The sequence below is a fragment of the Hippichthys cyanospilos genome, chromosome 18, assembly GCF_059441005.1.
Source record: "Hippichthys cyanospilos isolate Australia breed blue-spotted pipefish chromosome 18, RoL_Hcya_1.0, whole genome shotgun sequence".
Taxonomy (NCBI): Eukaryota; Metazoa; Chordata; class Actinopteri; order Syngnathiformes; family Syngnathidae; genus Hippichthys; species Hippichthys cyanospilos.
This window is the reverse complement of record NC_142386.1, coordinates 3,240,002-3,261,433: the sequence shown is the minus strand read 5'-3', so window position 1 is coordinate 3,261,433 and position 21,432 is coordinate 3,240,002. Positions and strand designations below refer to the sequence as shown.

At 40.1% G+C, this 21,432-nt stretch overlaps 2 protein-coding genes across 6 annotated transcripts; both read left to right on the top strand.

Annotated features, from left to right (window-relative positions):
* The first annotated feature begins 132 nt into the window (after positions 1-132).
* Positions 133-5,646, top strand: LOC148408480 (zona pellucida-like domain-containing protein 1). Its single transcript, XM_088441372.1, has 11 exons — positions 133-628; positions 1,024-1,073; positions 1,338-1,564; positions 1,660-1,844; positions 2,586-2,658; positions 2,869-2,966; positions 3,145-3,225; positions 3,750-3,921; positions 4,105-4,231; positions 4,314-4,334; positions 5,489-5,646. Exons 1-11 carry the CDS (start codon positions 576-578, stop codon positions 5,644-5,646), a joined length of 1,245 nt encoding a protein of 414 aa, XP_088297498.1. The 5' UTR covers positions 133-575.
* A 1,021-nt stretch (positions 5,647-6,667) lies between these two features.
* bbx (BBX high mobility group box domain containing) lies at positions 6,668-20,968 on the top strand. Of its 5 annotated transcripts, XM_088440373.1 has the most exons (15): positions 6,702-6,767; positions 7,485-7,655; positions 8,599-8,779; positions 8,896-9,141; positions 9,268-9,469; positions 9,544-9,611; positions 9,724-9,798; positions 10,560-10,625; positions 11,260-12,022; positions 12,375-12,507; positions 13,566-13,711; positions 14,278-14,352; positions 15,089-15,286; positions 15,541-15,715; positions 16,231-20,968. In XM_088440373.1, exons 3-15 carry the CDS (start codon positions 8,615-8,617, stop codon positions 16,307-16,309), a joined length of 2,391 nt encoding a protein of 796 aa, XP_088296499.1. In that variant the 5' UTR covers positions 6,702-6,767; positions 7,485-7,655; positions 8,599-8,614; the 3' UTR covers positions 16,310-20,968. The 5 variants fall into 5 exon arrangements, with proteins under 5 accessions (XP_088296501.1, XP_088296500.1, XP_088296498.1 ...); XM_088440375.1 differs by lacking the exon at positions 7,485-7,655 and having other exon boundaries at positions 6,668-6,767; positions 15,134-15,286; XM_088440374.1 differs by lacking the exon at positions 7,485-7,655 and having other exon boundaries at positions 6,668-6,767; positions 15,092-15,286.
* Positions 20,969-21,432: the final 464 nt, after the last annotated feature.

Genomic DNA, 21,432 nt, shown 5'->3' with positions numbered 1-21,432 from the left:
GTGATGTGCAAGCATTTTGGATTCAGGTGACAACTGTTGGACAAGGGTGGCGGGTGGGCGGGAGGGCGAGGCATTCTCTCATGGTGCGAAAGGCCTCATTTCTTGACAAAGACAAGACAGTCCCCAGGCACACTTGCGAGAGACGCTTTTGAGCACAACACATTTTGATCTGTTGATAATCTTGACTATATGCATGTCATTAACAAATGGCGCATCTGCACCACTGCTTGCTTTTGGGCCTTAAAGGATCCGAGTTCTTATTTGGAGTCTTTTAATTCTTCATTTTCTTGAAGGACATCATTAAGACGTCATTGTTTTTCATTTCCTGGACTCAACTCCATCGTATCTCTCAATGTGATTGGGTATTACATAAGTCGCGGATGGCCTGTTGACACCATAGTCACTCGGGATACAATCCCCTCACGTCATGGGCACATTGCCATATGTAGGTTAAGCTATTGTTCCCGGTGGTCAAATGATCCACTTGAAGGCTCCATAGCAGTACTCTTACTTTTCACTCTCTGCCGAGTGGGCTTCCGGGGAACTTTTTGTTGCTCAAAAGGAGGACAGTATAAATGGTGGCCGTGCAAAGACGGAGCAGGCATACTGAAGGCAACGCTCGTTCAAGGTAGGCAAATTTGTTAAGCTGCTGTCTCCGGGAATTTTGTTTGAAATTGCTTTTTCGGAAGCCAATTAAAAAGCAATCGCAGGTGCAAATAATGAACCGGTCACATGGATTTCTCTCTAGACACTTTATTTCGTGATATAGCATATAAATGTTGTCATCATTCACCACCTGAGTGTTTTCATTTTGTCTTTTTATTCACCATTATTGTTTGTGTATTTTTGCATGCGGGTATCGATAATAAGAAAAGTCGACTGTCTGTTACATGTGTTCCAGAGGTTGGATACAGACCGATTTCATAACTATGTAAAATAACGGCAATTATTTTCATTTTGCAGCAGCTTGAGCATAATGTGGCTGGTTCTTTCTGCTTTTCAACTTGCATCACTCATTCTTAGCCAAGCTGAAGAACATGCCTGCATTGGACACTCCACATTCAGAAGACCAGGTCAGTAAACAACATTTCCATCCATGGTGGACTGGTTCTTTGACCGAGGACATGTCTGAGATAAAGTCATGTTTTCACGGCGCGGCCTAAACTGACAAAGAATATGACACGGATAACATTCGGAGTCCAAAATCGTATGCTTGTCATTCTTAATGTTGCTGATGCTGCAGTACTCAAGTCCGTCGAGTCGTTTTTTGATTGTCGGCCACGCCTGGATCAAACTCCGAATGATCTTTTCAACTTCCATCATCTCGATGTCCGCAGCTAACTCCGATATTGAGGTTTTCTGCGGCACCCAGATGGTGAGCCTCCAAATCCTGTTGTGTCCCATCTACTTCAACGGATACAATGAGACGCTGTTGTCCCTCAACTCGGAGCACTCCAACGAGCTGTGCAAAGGGATCGCCGACTGGACGGGGGATGTACCTGTCATCAGATTCAATTTTTCCATCACGGAGGAAGGCATTAGCGCTTGCTCCAATACACTGACAGTGGGTTGCCGTGCTCGTAAATCAAAACAACCTTTCTGTCTTTATTCGGCACGGATTGCGATGTAATTAAAGGAAGGCTCTGATTCGCCCGCTAGGTCAGTCAAGAAGTCGGAAGCGGGCTTTTTTCTGACTTCTCCGCCGTCCAGTATGTCAACATAGCAGGCATGGTTTGCTCTGAGGACCCCTTGGAAGGAACCATTACCTACCATCAAGAGGTGATGTACAGGTTCTCCTGTCACTACCCTCTGCTGTACCTGCTCAACAATACGCAGCTTAGTGTGTGAGTAGCACTTGACTTTTTTAACATCGATGACTTTTTCCTTTCGGATGTTTGTAAATGCATGCCCAAGCAGAAATGCAACAGAGTTTGGTTAAATCAGTTAAAGTAGACATGTTGAATATATTAGAGGTTTATGGTGTATTATGCAAATTTCCCCAAGACGTTTAGGTAAAAAGTCTCAGAAATACTGCATGGTTAATCAACAAAACTCTAAAGGAACCAGGACGCGGGAATAGACATAACATGACATGACAAGACAACGACAAGAAGTGAAACTAAACAGGAAACTAAATATACCCAAACTATACTAAGCGAAACTAAACAGGGAACTAAATACACTCCAACTAAATAGGCATCATGAATAAAACTAGAATTCAAACCGAACACAACACAACTGGTTCTGAGACGAACCACCATTCACTCCCACAATCACACTGAGGACACTTCAGTATGTCCAATACAAATGTCATGCATGTTTTTGGAGTAAGCCGCCGTGCCCTGAGAGAACCCATGTGGGCTCGGGGAGAACATGCAAACTTCACACAGGAACGCCGGCGCGGGGTGCATTTGAACTCAGGTCCCTGAACTGAGAGGCGGAGGCGCTGACCACAGCGCCACCCAGTCGCCCCAAACTTGCATGTTAGTGTTTGAATCCTGCTTTGAATAGTAATTGTTTATTCACATTTTTTTCCCCCACAAATATTAACAGACTGTTAACAGCACTCTTGTTTTGTCCGTTAGGTCAGGAGTCAGTCTGGCTGTGAAGGACAGCAATGGAAGTTTCATCAGCACACTCAGCATGCAACTCTATTCGGTATGAACATGGAATGCTCTTGGCTAGCTAAGAGCTAGCGCATTTGTAGTTAAAGCTACAAGTTACTTGCTGACGAAAATTTGAAGCGGTTGCACGGCGCAAGTACACGACGGGTGTTGATAGCTATTCCTTTTTTAAAATGTCAATCTCAAATATTATTAAATCCGCAGCTATATGTTTGTCATTCATTGTTTATAATCCCACTTCCAGGACAAACAATACACATCCATGCTGCAGATCCCTCCAGGAGGCCTTCAGCTGAAAACACGGATTTTTGTTGAGGTGAAAGCGTCCAACCTCACTAACAGGTGCTTCCCCCAAAATACTTTTTTTTTATATCATTAGGAAGTAAATAAAATAAAACCATATACAGGCAGTTTTGCGGTAGTTATCCTGAAAAAGATCTTGCTCTGAACAAGTATTATCAAAGAAGAAGTCTCGATGGCTTTTGCATTTATTTCTGATGCGTTAAACTCCTCCTTACAGATTCAATGTCCTCCTGGACCGGTGTTATGCCACAGTGTCACCTTTCCCTGTGAACACAGCATATTTTGACCTCTTTGTTGGGTGAGCAATGATTGTGTATATTTTATTTATTCCAAAATAAAACAGCTTGAGTTTTGCACATACATAAAAAAGGAAAAAAATGCAACTTGAATATATCAGACATTTATCTATCTCTATCTCTATCTCTATCTCTATCTCTATCTCTATCTCTATCTCTATCTCTATCTCTATCTCTATCTCTATGTCCATCTAGCAAGCTAGCTAGCTAGCTCGCTCTGTCTATCTATCTATCTATCTATCTATCTATCTATCTATCTATCTATCTATCTATCTATCTATCTATCTATCTATCTATCTATCTATCTATCTATCTATCTATCTATCTATCTATCTATCTATCTATCTATCTATCTATCTATCTATCTATCTATCTATCTATCTATCTATCTGTTTGTCTGTCTGTCTGCCTGCCTGTCTCTATCTCTATCTCTATCTCTATCTCTATCTCTATCTCTATCTCTATCTCCATCTCCATCTCCATCTCCATCTAGCTAAGTCTAAAACCATTTCTGTTATTTGAAAAGTTGTAAGCCTGACGTCCAGACGAGCATGGGAGTGAACGGAGAGGCGCAGCAAGCTCACTTCTCCTTTGAAGCGTTTCGATTCGTCCAGGATACAAACGCTTCCCTTTCCACCTTCTACATTCATTGCGCCACCCGGCTCTGCGCCAGCACCGTTTGCCTCGACCTCATTCAGGTCGGTCTTCACCTCCGCACATCTTGCAACGCTACACATGACGCAATACATTATTCAGAACCGGAAATAAGTTTGTGTATTTTACTCGTTTATGTTCCTTAGTTATGTGAGCTCTTTGGCCGCTTTCAACAGATGTTGACATGTGCTTTATGTTTTAAATCATCTATCCTCTTTCGTGTGCAGAATTGCACCGGCAACAGCATTTCAAGAAGGCGGCGACGGCGGCGTAGTGTGACAGAGGAGGAGGAAACCACTGTGAGCGAAATGACCACGGTGAGCTCAGGCCCCATCACCGTCCGTTTAGACCACGGTAAGACTCCCAACTCTTTGCAAGTCACACCCCAGTATAGAGATTTGGGATTTTCATCGCCATTGTGACGTTTTCCTTGCAGGTCATTTGGAAACACAAGGAGGTATGTAAATTCAACTAGTAATACTCTGTCATCTTTGGAGCAAAACACATCTCCGGGTCATTGGTCAGCAACACTATTTACAGTCTCTGACTATGGCAACAAAATGCATTAACATTACATTAATTACATACATAACATTTTACTTTAAATTGTATGAAATGAAGGGAATTCTTCTCAGACTTTTTTTTCTTCCCTCATTTGGTCATAAAACACATAAGGAAAAATACAAATATGCAGTGGAGGAAAATGCACCAATCAAAATATGCGGTTATTTTCAAGAACTACAATGAAGTGCAAAGAAATAAATAACCAGAATAAAATGGCGCTGTAGTGTCTCATTTTGGACACTGGGTGGTGCCCACATTATAACATTATGTCAATTGAGTGATTAACAAACTATTCGGCATAAGATGCGCAATTGGTCACTCCCGTTTGCAAGTTGCAGAGCTCATCGAGGTATTGCTTGTAAAAGTAACAATTTTCACAAATTGATTATGGACAGCGGACTAACGTGTTTGATCCTATTTTATTCAACAATAAAAGATGATGTCAAAGGCCAAGGCAAAATAAAGTAGCGACCACAAACAGAGACAGGATAGATACTCAAAAAAAGCAACAAAGTTGCAACAGAAGAACGCAGATGGTACTTACTCAAATAAACAACAAAGTGGCGACAGAGAAAATGCTGAAATCTATACAAGGTATCAAACGAGGTAGCAACACAGAAAGTGGAACTGGAAAAATGAGGAGCAACAACATAGATCAGCGAATAATCTGATGTCGTCCTTCTGTTCCGGTTGCATTTAAATATAGTGGGTTGTTGATTGAGTTGGTGGCTCCGCCCCTCTGGGCCAGAAAATTGAAGTTCTGCAACCAAAGCCAAAGTAAGACCCTCTAAAAGTGTTTCTTTTTTAAAAAATTATAATTATTTTGAGATATTGAAGTCCTATTTCCATTGGAAAAAGTTTTACAATTTTTCTTAGGTCTCAGGCTTTTTTTTATATATATAACGTTACAAAACTTGGCTCTTGGACAGGGATTCACCGACTTTACTGTAAATAAGCAGTCAGTTGTGGGAAAAAATATGAATTGTCAAGTATTCTTAGCATTAATTCTACTAGGTCCCGCTAACAGTTTTGAAATTGTCCCCACAGGTGATGATGGCGCCGGTGTGATTGAGGGCATGCTAGCTGTTTCTGTGCTAGCCGGTGTGGTTGGACTTTTCTGCATTAGTTTGCTGGTGTTCATCATTTTACACTTGAACAAATCAAAAATTCCGTTTAGCAAGACAATTCTGTGCAGCCAGTCATGATTGTAAATACAGTTATTTTTTGTGTAGGTTTCAGAGCTTTACAGTCACATATATTTTTGTGTATGTATAATTCATGCATTTTGTAAAATAAAGTGATGTTTTGTGTTTGTTTTTTAATGCACAAGCTCCCTTTTTGCGAATGACATCTTTTGGAAGAATTTTATAAAATTATAAAGCAAAAGAAGTGAATCCTCATCCTTTATTATGGAATTAAATGCATTCAATATGCATAAGTTTGGTCGTACCGATTGATTTTTACCCAACATTTTCAAACAAACTGCAAAAAGGGAAGTAGAATGAAAGGAGATGCAACATGGAGCGGGTGGAGTTTATGTCGCCTCGAGGAAAACTAATGTCATAGTTTCATTTGGTGACTGGCGAACTGTCAGGATTGATAATTGCGTTTTTGTTTTTTAATATTCTGTGTCATGGCCATTTCACGTTTCGTTTTTGCGGAACCTGACAGTCACCATCCCGTTCAGTTTTGTGCTCCAAAATAACAGCTCGAAGTGATACGGGTACTTCCGGTTTGATTAATTCAACCCGTGTCGACATAAAAAGATTTTTACACCATTATGTTGTATTTACCGAGTTGAATATATTCAAAACTTAAACGTGCTAAAACGAAATGCGGAAACAATGCATATCGAGCAAATTAGCTCATTGCATTTGTACATACACTTGATCAAATTGAATCCTTGATCGCCAAAGTTGCAACATATCACCAAGCACTTTTAAAGCGTTCCTTTACTGCTGCCGATTTCAAGCTACAAACTTGTGAAATGGTGACATGAAAGTTGAAAATTTTATCGAAAAAAAAAACTCAGACCCCTAATGGGTTAAGTAAAACAAGATAAAGACAAATCAAATCAAAAGGTACAATGTTATGTATTGTACACGTTTTACAACTAAACGTGCTCAGTGTTTAGTTCATTTTAGTTTGGGGAAAAAATATCACCTGTCTACCGGATGTTAGTCTTGAAAATATGTGGAACTTGCCGTTTTGTTCAGTACAGCTCATGCCGAACTGTTATGATGTGTCAACGAGTTGAGGGGGGAAACTGGTGGGAGGCACTGATAATGAGAGGCCCTTACAGTACTTGAACCGGAAAAAAAGAAAGGTAAGTTCAAAAATGATGTCAATATTCTTGGCAAGAACACACGTTTTCTTGTGGGATTTTTTTTTCGTGCAAACTGCCGACCGTAACTCATATCAGTTATGGTTTATCATCGTGCAAAATGTTAATATCGCTTTTTTTTGGACATGATGTTCGCTTGGCTGGCCTTCTCCCTTTTGAAAAGCCACTGATTTTGCGTTGTATTTTACTTGTGATGTATTTTCGCCTCTGTCGAGTTACAAGCACGGAAAAGAATCGCTGCAATCGCGTACATGATCTAAGCCATCCTACAAGAATGATCCGTGGCCGCATCACACATCTCGCCGAATCCATACTACAACTGTTGCTGAAGTATTTCGATCACGTTTCGTCGGATGGTTTTGTTCCTGATTTTGGAACGATCTTGCACGGTACTAAGCATCGTGTCTTTAAACAGTGACACATCCAGTTAGCAGCAGGGTGTAGCGCTAGCTAGCTAACTAGCTACTTTAATTCCGAGTAAGACGGCTGCAATAGGAAACTACAGTAGAGAAAATTGCTGCACGCAAAGCCAGGCGCATGCACACAAGAGCATCAGTGAAATTACTCAACTGTCATTGTTTTTTGGAGTAATAACGGGATACATTTCAGGGGAATTACCGTTGGGGAACGTGACAGTTTGATTGCATACTGTACTTGGGTTCTCTCTTCGGAACCAAAGCAAGATGGACTCTTTTACAGCTTTTTGGAACATGGATCGGATTTTGAAAGGTGGTTCATAACAGAGAGCTTGATTGCACTGCCAGAGGGACTTGATGTCACCAACGAGAAATGTTCAGTATAGACAATCAAGACTTCTCCCAAGAGAACTTAATTGTCGATCTGGTCCAAGACGGTTGACTGAGATCTGAGGTAAATCGGCAGGATGCTCACCAGATGGATGTTCTGTTAAGCATGCTCGACATTGTGTGACATGCATGCAGTTTTTGCAGAGGTTTGGCCTTTGTGTTTACGTGTTGAATTGAATGTGCTACTGTATAATAGATGTTGAACTCCGGTCCTCGAGGGCCGGCATCCTGCATGTTATCCGTTTTTCTCTCCTCATCACACTCGATTCAAATGATTAGCTTATCAGCAATGATCCTAATCATTTGAATCGGGTGTGTTTGTGAGAGAGGGTCGGAAAACATGCAGGATACTGTCCCTCGAGGACCGGGGTTTGACACCCGTTCGCTATAACATGGGCAGCTCATCAATATTTGATTTTGACATACATAAAATGAACACTGGTGGTTCTGTTCTGTGCAGCTTACAATTCCAAAACAAAACCATTTTTTTTTCACTTTGAATGCGCATTCCAAATGTTAACGTGTCAGTTAAAACATGGCTTGTTCTTCAGAGTGTATTTATTCAGTTCAGTATTTGCTTTATTAAGGTCTAATTGTGTTTCAAATCACCTGACATCATCATCATTTAATTTCCTGATTGTTCTCTACCTTCAGCTTGACATTTTCTAAAACAGGGGTGTCAAACTCATTTTTATCTTGGGCAACATTGTAGTTTCTGTCAGAGGGGCGGAATGACTGTGAAGTCAAATAAATTTTCTCATGCACTAGTTTTGAAATCAGAGGTCGTAAAAACTGTTCAAAAGAGATATTGCGAACAAATAATTGGGGGTGTTTAAAGACAAATTGCAAGTTTGGTATTTTATAAGTCAAATCGACATTTCGCAGGCCACATAAAATGATGTGGCGGGCCGGATCTGGCCCGCGGGCCTTGAGTTTGACATCGTGATCTAAAACATTGTCCATGTGTGGTCATAGAACGGAGCAAAAGCGCAAATCTGTTGTTTTAGGTGCGAGGCTGCTACCATGAAAGACGAAGAAAGGTATAAGGACCCCCCTGCCGTTGAGGACGCCACTGGAAAGCGGCCCAAACGTAAATGCCTGCAATGGCACCCGCTCCTCTCCAAAAAGGCACTGGATTTCTCCGAGGAGGACGAAGAAGAAGAAGAGGATGAAGAAGAGCCGACCGAGGTGGGATTATCTGATTTTTGCCTGAAAAGTTTCACATAAATGCAAATCAAAACAATGGCTTTTTTTATTTTAAATGTCCGCACGTGTTAAAATATTTCCGGCGGCAACCCCTGCAGCATGACCAGAGCCAGATGCCCGAAAGTCGATGCGGCGGCGCGGCGGAGGACGGACAAGAAGACGCAAGCGAGCGGCGAGCCCGTCGGCCGATGAATGCCTTCCTTCTCTTCTGCAAACGCCATCGTACCCTGGTGCGACATCAACACCCTCGTTTGGACAACCGAGGAGCCACCAAGATCCTGGCCGACTGGTGGGCTGTCTTGGAGCCTGCTGAGAAGCTCAAATATACCGATATGGCCAAGGAGGTGAGAACATCCTCTTCTTCATAGACTCGGATGGGCTGCAATTGTAATGGAAATGAACTTTTTTTTTTTTTCCATTCGATGCTTCTCTAAATTAGTCTGGATTGCTTTTTCTCCTTGTCTTCTCAGTACAAGGAGGCCTTTATGAAGGCACACCCAGACTATAAATGGTGTCCTAGCACCAGCAAGCCGGTGAAGAGACCCTCATGTCCTGCAATCTGTAACACTAGCAAAAAAGTGTGGTCCTTGACTTCCAATAGGAGCCAGGACACACCCGCTGGCAAGAAAATACCCAAAAGTGATGTGCCACAACTGAACTTTGCCATGGCTGGTACGTATAAGCAACATTCAGAGTGCTCCATCACATTTGTTCTTGACATTTGTACCGCCGTGTGCCATGATCAGATCCGACGAAGATGGGTGGCCTCAGTATGCTGCTGTTAGCTGGAGAACATGCTCTCACGCATCGAGAGGTAGGAAGTCACCTGCGAGTGGTGTGTGTGTGTGTGTGTATATATATATATATATATATTTTTTTTTTAAGTCTTTGTCATTCTTGTCCAATGTAACACTTGATCCCTCCAGAGCCCTTTGACCACAAAACCAAGTTTACCTGAAACATCCACAGAAGAGAGGTCCTTCCCAGATGAAAAAGAGCAGGTACGCTATCAGCCCCGAGTCTTCCTCTTCTGCTCCGCATGTTCAACAGAAATGACTCATTCACAAACTAAAGATACGAATAAAAGATGAAATGCGCAATAGTTTGGGGTTTTGAACCAGAATTGTTAAGGGCGTGCTTTCAGACAGAAAGAACAGCATATTTTTGGTAAATAATCTTAGCATAATAGTAGATTTTTCCTTCTTGTGCTTTGGTTGTGGTTGTCCTCATTTTTGCTGTTTGAATCTTTCTTTTATGTGTAAAATGCAACATCAGATAAGGAAATGCAAAAGCAAAATATTGTTATTCTTCTTAAATCAAATTTCCATCAGGTCTCCGTTAATTGATAAATTGGACAAAAATTAGTAATTTTCCCCTTTTATCCAGAAACATTTTAAGGTAACTGCAAAAAATGTAAAGATCCTTTTTTTTTCCTTCAGCAACACATTGTATTTTTATTCAACACAAATATAACCAGTCAGTTACATTTCATGGAGGATAATACAACTTTGCGGAAAAATATCCACCGCAGCTAAATGCTAAAGTGAACAAGAAAAGTTATTGTGGCCATTACATTTATTTTTTTTTACTCGTTTAATTCACCAGGTTGTGACCAAACAACCTATACTGTAGCTACTGTGCCTCCAGAATTGAGTGCCAAACAAAGCTTGATTTCCCCTCCAGAAAATCAATGTTTCTGTTGACACAACAGTAGCACGGTGATAAGGCAAAGAGAGATCTAAATGCTTCCTTGTATTTGCAGTCATGGGGACCCGCGGCGCCTGATCGAAAATTCTGCAGGCCGTCTGCTCTCTTTCAGCTTGCCGAGGTTAGTCTGTGTATTTTAGTTTTGTGTACAATCCACATTCAGTCCATTTCGCAGTTGAAAGCATCTTCCTGCCGTGTGTCGTTTTTGACTTTCTACCGTAACGGCGAAACGGAAAAATGACCGACGCCACAATATTTTTCAGACTACAGACTAGCCGCAAAGTCGCAGTTCAAACTCAAAATCAATTCGTTGATAGCATCTTCTTCTGTCTTCCTTTGGTTATCAGGAAATTGCCCTTTGGTGGCTAGTTAACAAATCCAAACAGGCCACACTGGACTATAAGCCGCAGGGTTCAAAACATTAGAAAAAAAAAAGTAGCAGCTTAACAGCTCAACATAACACAGACACACTCAGATTGTTAGAATACCTCACCAACACAACAATAACATACCTCTTGCGTTTCCTAGTGGAGAGTGTCCCCTGGTGGGCAATACCATTTCAAATTCTAACTCAATACTTGGATAGCTTCTTCTGTCTCGCTTTGTTTACCAGGAGATTGCCCTCTGGTGGCTATTAAAAAAAATGCAGTGTCTATAGAGAGTGGCTGAAATGTATGTGAATGTATGTCCAGTGCAGTGATATTTCCAGTGAAGCGAGAACCTATAGACAAACGGACATTTTTGTTTCTGTTCAGATGTGTTTAGCAAGTGAAGCTGAGAAGATGGACAGTGCCGGAGCTCAGCAAGGAACCAGCTCATCTTCAGCCTCGGTCCAACAAGTCACAGAAAATAGTCTTCAGGTTAAAGAGGAGACCTTGGGCCACCGTGGTCCCCCACTCACCTCAAATACACTTTTACTTCCCCCCTCGGAAGTCACTTTGACTGAGACGGATTCCTTGGAAACCGACGGCCAAAATCCACCTGACGAAAAGAAGAAGAAAGACGGCTCCGTTTTGAATGACGGTGACGAATCCCTACATTCGTCAAAGCCATTCCTCCACAAGCTTAACCCTGCGGAATCAAATGTGGGCGCTATCCATGGAATTGAGACAGAGACTGAAAGTGTCCATGGGGACTCAGAGGAACCTAAGATGAAAAGCCAGAATCTCTCAGCTGATGAGAAGCATCAGCTCAAATTTCTAACGCACGTTGAAGACAAAGAAGGGATTGACGATAGCGCCAAGTGTGTCTCGGAGGCTCGAGTAAAAAAACCAAGAGGAGAGGAAACGAGTGTGGAAAAGAATAAAGACGACATGGAGGGGCGCCAAAAGGTCCAGCGCAGATCTTCACCCGTGACGCTCAAAGAGGACGACAATGCGATGGAAAGACCAAATGCAGCGGAGCCCAACACAGAGATGAGTGGTTCCAGAAAATCCGAGAGGAGCTGTAAAGGAGCCTTGTACAAGACCCTTGTTTCTGAGGGAATGCTGACCTCCTTGAGAGCCAATATTGACCGTGGTACTTTAAGAGTTTTATTGTCATATGCGTAATAACACTACCCAACAAAATTCTTATTCTGTTTGCTTTCCTGAGCATTGACATTCCACACAATAGAGCAAATAATAAAGTAGAGAATAGTATGTAATAAGGGCAGTGATAATGAGGCATTAATAATAGAATAGACTTATATTATGGAGAAGATAGAGTGGAAGAAACTATATACATATACTGCAAAAAGTGTCGGACCAAGTACAAGAAGAATATTTTTAAAAATTAGGCAAATTCTCTTGTTTTAGCAAAAAAAAGTCTGCCAATGGGCTAAGGACTATTTTCTTCTACACGGTAATAGATTGTGTTTTTCTCTCTTGAGGTAAAAGAGGCGTCTTCCGGACTTGTGATCATGAAGCAACCTCCGGCGAGGATCGCTGGGCCCTATCCCAAATGTCATCTCATCCCAACAAGAGACTCAAAAAGTCCAAGTCCAAAGATGATTCTTCACAAGGGTGAGTCACAGACACAACCAGAATTGCTAGAATTGGTGATCACATGACAAAAGTCAAGCCAACACTGCAAAAAGTCCATTTTAAGAAAGAAAAAAGGCTTTTAGTAAGAAATATATTCAATATAGATAGATAGATAGATAGATAGATAGATAGATGTTTAGCTAGCTAGCATGTGTTCACAAGACAGATAGCTGTTTAGCTAGCTAGTGAGCTAGATAGATTCTGTAGATCACAGGTGTCGAACTCCAGTCCTCGTGGGCCAGTATCCTACATGTTTTTAAACCTTTTCCCTCAAAAACACCTGATTCAAATGATTGGGATCATTTGGAAGCTCCTGCAGAGCTTGCTAATGAGCTAATCATTTGAATCAGGTGTGTTGGGGAAAGAAAACCGTAAAACATGCAGGATGCCGGCCCTCGTGGACTGGAGTTCTATCTACAGTGTAGATAGATAGATGTTTAGCTAGCTAGCATTTGTTCACAAGACAGATAGCTGTTTAGCTAGGTAGCGAGTTAGATAGATAGATAGATAGATAGATAGATAGATAGATAGATAGATAGATAGATAGATGTTTAGCTAGCTAGCATATGTTCACAAGACAGATAGCTGTATAGCTAGCTAGGTAGATAGATAGATAGATAGATAGATAGATAGATAGATAGATAGATAGATAGATAGATAGATAGATGTTTAGCTAGCTAGCATATGTTCACAAGACAGATAGCTGTATAGCTAGCTAGGTAGATAGATAGATAGATAGATAGATAGATAGATAGATAGATAGATAGATAGATAGATAGATAGATAGATAGATAGATAGATGTTTAGCTTGCTAGCATATGTTCACAAGACAGATAGATGTATAGATAGATAGATAGATAGATAGATAGACAGGATAGGATAAAATCAAATAACATAAGCACAAGCAACCCTAGTAAGGATAAGTGGCCAAAGTAAATGGATGGATGGATGAATAGCAGTAGTAAGGATGTGCCAGAATGAGACAGCCGCTTGTTGTGTTTCCTGTTGGTCACTAATAGGGACACTAATCCCAACAGAAAACTCCAAGAAGAGTTTGAAAAGAAGTTCAACAGCCTGCCGCAGTATAGTCCAACAACATTTGATAAGAAGGGACCTTCTGCAGTCAAGAAAAAGAAGACTGATTGTTCGTCTGCCCATGAGGAAACTTCCAAAACAGGCAAAGGTGAGGACAAACACAAACCAAAGCGGCGTCCGCGCGGCCATAACTCATCGACCGGCGTTTAATCGTCCGGCGGGAATTGATGAGTCAAGCCTGGAACCAAGGTGCATCCAGGTGTCGAACTCCAGTCCTCGATGGCCGGTATCCTGCATGTTTTTGAAAAACACCTGATTCAAATGATTAGAATCGTTTTCAAGCTCCTGCAGAGCTTGCCAATAAGCTAATCGTTTGAAGCAGGGGTGTTGGGTTGAGAAAACCGGAAAACATGCAGGATACCGGCCCTCGAGGACTGGAGCTAAACACCTACGTCGTTGATGAACGTTTCAAAAGCAGCTGTTTGCTAACAAAACCACTGAATTGTGGGGCAACAAAATAGATTTATCATTTACCATTGGATGTAAAAAAGAAAAAAAAAACATCGGGTATGATGCAATCATTTTTAGATGCATTTTCGATTTTTAAAGACACGTTTTCCACCATCATGTCATTTTTGCTTTGTGATTTACAAATTTTGGGGCGTCTTTCTAACATAGCATGTCCATGCTCATTTTTCTATTTTTCTGTATTAGGACCATCTCCATCTCAGAAAAAGACTTCATTCCACAAGATTGTTAGGAAGCACAAACAGAATAAGGAGAAACCAGGTGCAGTAGAAACATGTCATGTAGAATCTTAGTAATCAATATCATTAAGAAACTGACCAAATTGGAGCAGGATAATTTCATTTTTTTCCATATAATAATTAACAACTAACAACAAGCGCATATGTGACCCACTCCGGCTAAATGGTTTGCATGTCGGCAAATAACGTTTTGCGTAGATGACAAAAAAAGATAACCTCTTTGTTCATTATGCTATTATGCTGATATGCTCGCTGTTGCACATGTTTCATGCTTTGCCCATGCTCTAAATTTAGCTGCTCACTTGAATTTTATTTTCGTATCTGAATGTGAATATCTCATTTTATTTTTCTTGGCTGACATCAAGCCTTTTGCCGCAACCGGTCACATATATGACCTGTCTCATGAACAGCATGAAAACACAAGGGTAGAACTACGCATGATGACTGTAGAGCTGGGGTGTCAAACATAAGGCCCATGGGCCGGTTCTGGCCCACAAATGATTTTTTGAATGAAAATTTTGAAAGGTTTTATGATTAATAGTAATGTTAATATTTTATATTGGACAGTATTAAAAAAGAATAACACATTTAAAGTTTTTGTTTGTTTGTACAAATGTAAACCATAATTTAATTGGTCCAGCCCACTTGGGAATAGATTTTCCCCCATGCGGCCCGCAAGCTTAAACGAGTTTGACACCCCTGGACATTAGAGAATGAGATGAAATGATGCAACGCCCTAACGAGACTCTTTTCAACAGCAGTGGGACAACGGGATTCCACCATGTTGTTTTCTCTTTCCAAAGCCGAATCGTGTGGCAGCGACGGCATGGTTTGCCCAGATGTTCAAGTCACTACAAGTGTGGATATACTTGTTGGTAGCCAGAAGAGGAAGGCCAGGAAGACTAAGATCACACATTTGGTGCGCACGGCCACTGGCGGCGCGTCTCCGCCTGAGGGTACGTCTCGCCTTATCCGGGGATTCCCTATACTGCGTTATGTCTCCACTCCGCTGCGCGCTACCGGCAATTTTAACGCAGGTCTTGAAAAATCTGGTCCCCCATCGTGCGTGGTGGTCTATTCCACAGTTCAGAAAGCACCAATTAGTAAAAAAAATGTTGGAGTCCATACGGTCTCAGCTGATATTGGAATGCAATGGATGAAGGACAAGAGATATTTGTCCAACCGGCTTTATTTTCGTCCTTTTTTCCAGAGCACAAAATTAACCATGTGAGCCTGGAGCCATTAGCCCAAGTGACTTTATGCAAGGAAAAAGTGTGCTACACTGATTCCAGACCAGCGGAGGAGAGCACTGGAACTCAGGAGCTACCTGCTTTCTTCAGTTTAGCAGCTCTCGCTGAAGTTGCGGCCATGGAAAACATTCACAGGTAGGAATTGGTCAAATTTTGAGATGTTCTGCGTAAACGCTCTGAAACAGATGCATACAATATCGAATTAGAGGTATATAAACCATATTTTTCCGAGCAGAAGTCGTTTTTTTTTTTTCTATGCAATTTTTGTGATTTTAAGTTTGGAGACTTGCTGTAAAGGTTCCGTGCATGCCAGACGGACGAGTTATCTATAAATGCTCTTACCACGGGCGCTCCTTGGACGCCGAACTACTGCAGTACACATATTTACTTAAATCTTAAATTATTAAACCTTACACAGTAACTGTACTGTTATCCCTTCTTGTTCCCATCCCTTTAACTGTAGTGTCACGGAGAGTCGCGGTTATATTTGCGGTGCCCCGGAAGTCAAATTAGAATGGGGCAAATGTGAAAAACGAGGGATTACTGTAATTGCGGCAAGTGGTCTAATCATTTTAAGGGCAACTTTTGGGACGTAGGAATAAATTATTATTGCCGTTCTGCTTTACGTTGAATTGAATATGTCGTTTCAGAGGCCAGAAAGGCTTGGCTGACACTTTGAAGAGGGAACTTACCCAGACTCCTGTCCTCATCTCTTGTGCTGATCAGTGACCCTTTGCTGAATTGGATTTGGATGATGAGCCCTCTATGAAGGCAAAGCCTGTCATTTCCTCGCTCTCCTTAAAGCCTTTCTTTGGAGATAGCTAGAATGCCTTTTCTCAACTTGCGATAACCCTTTAGATACCCTGTCCCTCGGTGTGTTGCGAATGTGAGGAGCTTGTCAGGGTTTTGTTTTCAAGTGGCCTTTATTAGGGTCGTAACTTGAAATTTAGAAGAAAACCTTAATCCCCGTTTGAACTTCCCTGCACACCCATAAGAGCTTCTCCTCCCATCATTTTCACTGCTAGTTGCTTTAACCTCCAATCCTTTAAACCAAGGTGAATCTTCCTTCCTTTTGGCCTATGATACATGTATATGATGTATGTTAAATATGACGAAACCATTGTTGACTATTTGAAATGTTACATTGTATATATGTCCTATAGTATGTTTACCTACTATAAACACTAAGATGGCATGCAGTTGCTAGAAGAAAAATCCCCTAAATGATTGGAAGAATAAACCTGCGCATAAACTGAAGTTAACTATAGTTGAAGGTATTTTCCCCCTCCTTTATCCCTTTCTGATTGTCCTTGTTGAAGCAGCAAGCCATCAAAATAAACTGATTGTGAATGTGCTAATATAGCCTTAATGCACACCCAATATAGAAAGCCACTCCAAATTCATGCCCTGTGCTTTGCAGTCTTTTATTTGGTCTTCAAATTTCATCAGTGGTTAATACAGTGGTACTTCTACTTACAAAATTAATTCATTCCGGAAGTAATTTTGTAACGTGAATCTTTCATAAATACAGACAGTTTTCACATGTAAAAAGCCTAATACGTTCCAAGCCCATAAAAATGCTCCTAAATCCTTTGAATCGATATTATTACATTATAAAAAAATCATAAAACGTAAAAAAATACATATTAGAAATACATTAGTGCGTAATAATCAAAATACACCATGTAAAGAATAATAAAAAATGTTCCTAAACCCTTTCAAATGAATCATATTAATTGTAGCGGTTGACAATATGAATGGAGTTCACCTGTTTGCCTTGCTGGTGTGGAGGTGATGAGTGCAGAGATGAGTGCACCTTTTTAGGACATTTAATTTATCAGTTTTTATTTTAGATTTCCAATGATCCAGGAATCATATACAATTCTACAGGAGCAATAATATTTATTTTGGGGATTATTTTGAGCATGTAAATTTACTTAAGCTTAATTTGGACTCATGCAAAGTGCTTCTTGTGTGATGTCATTGCAAAAGCGCTAATGGCGTGCAAACAAGGCTAACGTCAGACACGACGGCCCAAAGTGGCATGTTACATATGTGTGTTTATTTGAATATGTACAATGTTAGCCTTAGCTAATGTCAAATTATATATATGCTGGTTCTACGATGTAAATTGTTTTACGAGAGACAATATTTTCCTCCCGAGGCTTTTCATAAGCTGAATTTTTCCTGACAAGAGGTGTTTGTAAGTAGACGTACCACTGTAATACAATTTGAACGGCACTTAGAGAATATGCATTATTATTAGCTACTGTTGCCCCCCCCCCCAACCCCCTTTCTGTTATTAATCTTGAAAGGTGATAGAATCCCAGTCCTACATTGTTCTCATGCTGCCAACACACACACACTGTAGCGACCCGTAACAGCTATCTCCTCAAGTTCATTCTATCTTGTATATCACAATTGTTGCAGGGAAACGCATAGGTCAACTGCATCCGACCTTCACATAAGATAGAGCATACTTTTATTCTCAAAGGTCAAGTAGATGAAAAAGCTTTAAAATGATGCCCATATGTATTCCTGTCAGGCTATAGTTATAATTAATGTCAATATAATATGTAGATCAGGGGTGCCCATTCAGTAGATGGGCTGCTATTACCGTATGATCAGCACTATAAGGCGCACCTAAAAGCATTCGATCTTCTCAAAAGATGGCAGTGCGCCTTATAATTCTAACCGAGAGTTTTCATTTTTGGGGGACCAAAAAATAAAATAACTTCATTGCCATGTAAATTTTCAATTTTTTACCAATGTATTTTTCACATCAAAATTTTCAAACCCTATTTTGGTATGCTAGAAATGCTCACATTTTGAAGCAACTTATACATGGACAAAAAGTGCCATCTTTAGTCTTTAATTCAACCAAATGATATATTTGAGGGTTTTTGATTGCATATTGATTAACACATTTAAAGTTTAATATTGAAGTCATAATTCTTTTAAACTCTTGATCTATCTTGGCATTGATCTAAACAGTCTTTTCATGTAATCAAGAGATAGTTATCCACATTTGTCAGATAGCACTTTCTGCAAATCATCAGCCACTACTGTAGCTTCTATTCTCTGCGCCTTATAATGCGGTACGCCCTATATGTGAAAACATTTTTAAAATAAGCCATTCATTGAAGGTGCGCCTTATAGTATGGAAAGTACGGAAGTAGCACGTGGTGAGATGCATGTCCATAGCTCTCATAGCTTTAAACAAAAAAAAGACACTCGCCAATCATCAATTGTGGGAGGGGGGAGCATACTATATATAAATATCTACCTGTCTATATACTGTATGTGTAGAGCGAGAGATTGAAGGAACTTTGATCAAGATTCCCTGACTTTTGTTTGTGTCATTGAGCAAGTTGATAAGGTCTCACATTGCAAAAACAGGGTTCCCCATGAGTGAATGGCTTCATCATCATTGGATTATTTTAGCTATTCGGACAAAGAAAGCCATTCTATTTGTATTTTTGCAAACAAGGAGTTGCATTTGTAATGCTCTTGAGCAGAAAACTCAGTTGTCACGGGCAAGCAAAATGTCTTCCGCAAAAAAATAGAAGATATTTACATGAAACAAGTGCATTTATTGATGAATTGCCAAAGAAAAGGGATGGGAATATTACTTTTTTTTTTTCAACACGCCGAGTATTCGCTGTGTCAGGCGACTGTAAGAACGACTGTCTAATTCGAATGAAATTTAAAAAACAAAGGGCACCTCTGTGTGCTTCTTTTAATGTCATATTTGCACATTGAGTAATGACTCAAACCAAAATAGATCATTGTTATTGGAGAAAGTATCTACTTTTACCTACCCTGTTGAAAATATGCATTCACTTAAAGTCCTTGTTGAGAAAAATAGGTTGACTTCCAGAAAATAGCCATACAATGACCTATGTCAGTATTCCAATATTAATGACATGATTTTACTAGATTGCCCTTTTGTGCTAGTACTGTCTTTTTGAATGTAATGATTTTATACCTGTATTTTTCTAATTCGCTATTGATTGTACTGTCAACTATGGAAGGTATAGCATTTGGTGCTGCATAGTTTGACAATAAATTTTGCTGCAGAGCTAAGCAAGAGGGATGGGACGGGATTACAATTTTTTTTTGTAAAACACGGCATCAAAATGGACAATTGATTTTATTTTGAAGTACTCGACGCGGCGTACTGGCTTGGCTCACCTGTCACTAGTGCATAGGTGTCATATTCGAGACTCCATATAGGCTGGCGAGAACAGTCGGGACTTTCAAATCATCTGTGTGGACATATTTCTGTTTTCCATTTGAAGAAAAGGACCGCAAAATATTTGCGGACGAGAGAGTTTCGTAAACGCTGAGGAAAAAAAAAGATCCCATAAATAGCAGCTAACATGAGCCGCCTCGATTTTTTTCAACTACTCGGCAGCTGCAGCCGTAAAATTAGCCCTAGTTTCCTTTAATGTTTTCAATTTGCACATGCAATCTTTCTTTTTTTTTTTTGCATTCTCAAGAAAAAGAAAACATCTGAAAATGTTGAATTTTTTTATTAGGCATGATTTCCCATTACAATTTTGGGTCTCGTCCCATCCCTATAAAGAGTTGAAAGTGCACCAAACTTGTTGTACCATATGTAAATTTCTTAGAGCACAGGTCTCAAACTCCAATCCTGGAGGGTCGGTATCTGCTGTTTTCCGGTTTTCTCTCCCAACACTCTTAATTTCAATGTTTAGCTTATTACCAAGCTCTGCAGGAACTTGAAAATGATCATAATCATTTGAATCAGGTGCGTTTGAGAGTGGTGATTCGAAAACATGCAGGATACCGGTCATCAGGGACTGGAGTATGATTCCTGTGCCTTAGAGCTTTCCCTATTTTAATGTGTTATCCTGGCAGTACAAATGAAATCGATTCGGATGTCAGGGACACACCTGCATTTAGAATCAGTCAATCCTTATGTTTAAATGCTTATATTGTTGTTTTTGTAAGTTTTAGTCAAATGAAAACATTGGATCTGTGGTGGTAGAATATGCATTGGTAATACAATGTATGGTTATTCATTATAAACACTTTACAGGAGTGTAGACTGTGGCATTGATTTCCTTTTTTCAACACACACACACACACACACACATACATATATATATATATATATATATATATATATATATATAACCCAATTTCATCTACTTCATTGGTTCTCATCCTGACTGAAATGTTTCTTAAGAGCCGATGACAAGCTGCTTGGTGAAGATTGTCTCAGCCCATTGTTTCTTCTTTGCGCGCCATCTTAGAACTGACATTATAAAACTGCTGATGCAATTACTGTATTAGTCTTTTTGCATTTTCTGCTGAAAAAAATGGCTTGCTGAACACTTAATAAAATAGCATCTATCACAACAGTGTAAAGTGGCCCTTGTTTTTGTAAATAAAATGCGCAAGGAACAGATGCATCTGCATTGTATTATGAGGATGGAAAAAAGTAACAAACCTGTTACGGCACATGCACACACACGCACACAACATTCACAAAATCACCTTGATAGATTTATTACAAATGTGGATTTTTTTTTTTTTTTTTTTTTTGCAACATTGCATTTTAATTTCAGGGACGGAGACACACTTAATTGGAGTGATCATTCACTGAGCTGGCCCAACAACTTTTGCAGGTGTTAAGTGCATAAATGGTCATAAATACTGTAGTAGTCATTAACGTAATCATTTGATCATTTCATCATTTTTTTTGATTTGGTAAATGATAGCAAAAACAAATCATCATTTTTCTTAATTTGGTAAATGATAGCAAAAACAAAGAAGAGACTTCATAGCATTGTTTGATACAGCAAGACATCTGTTTTCCTGTA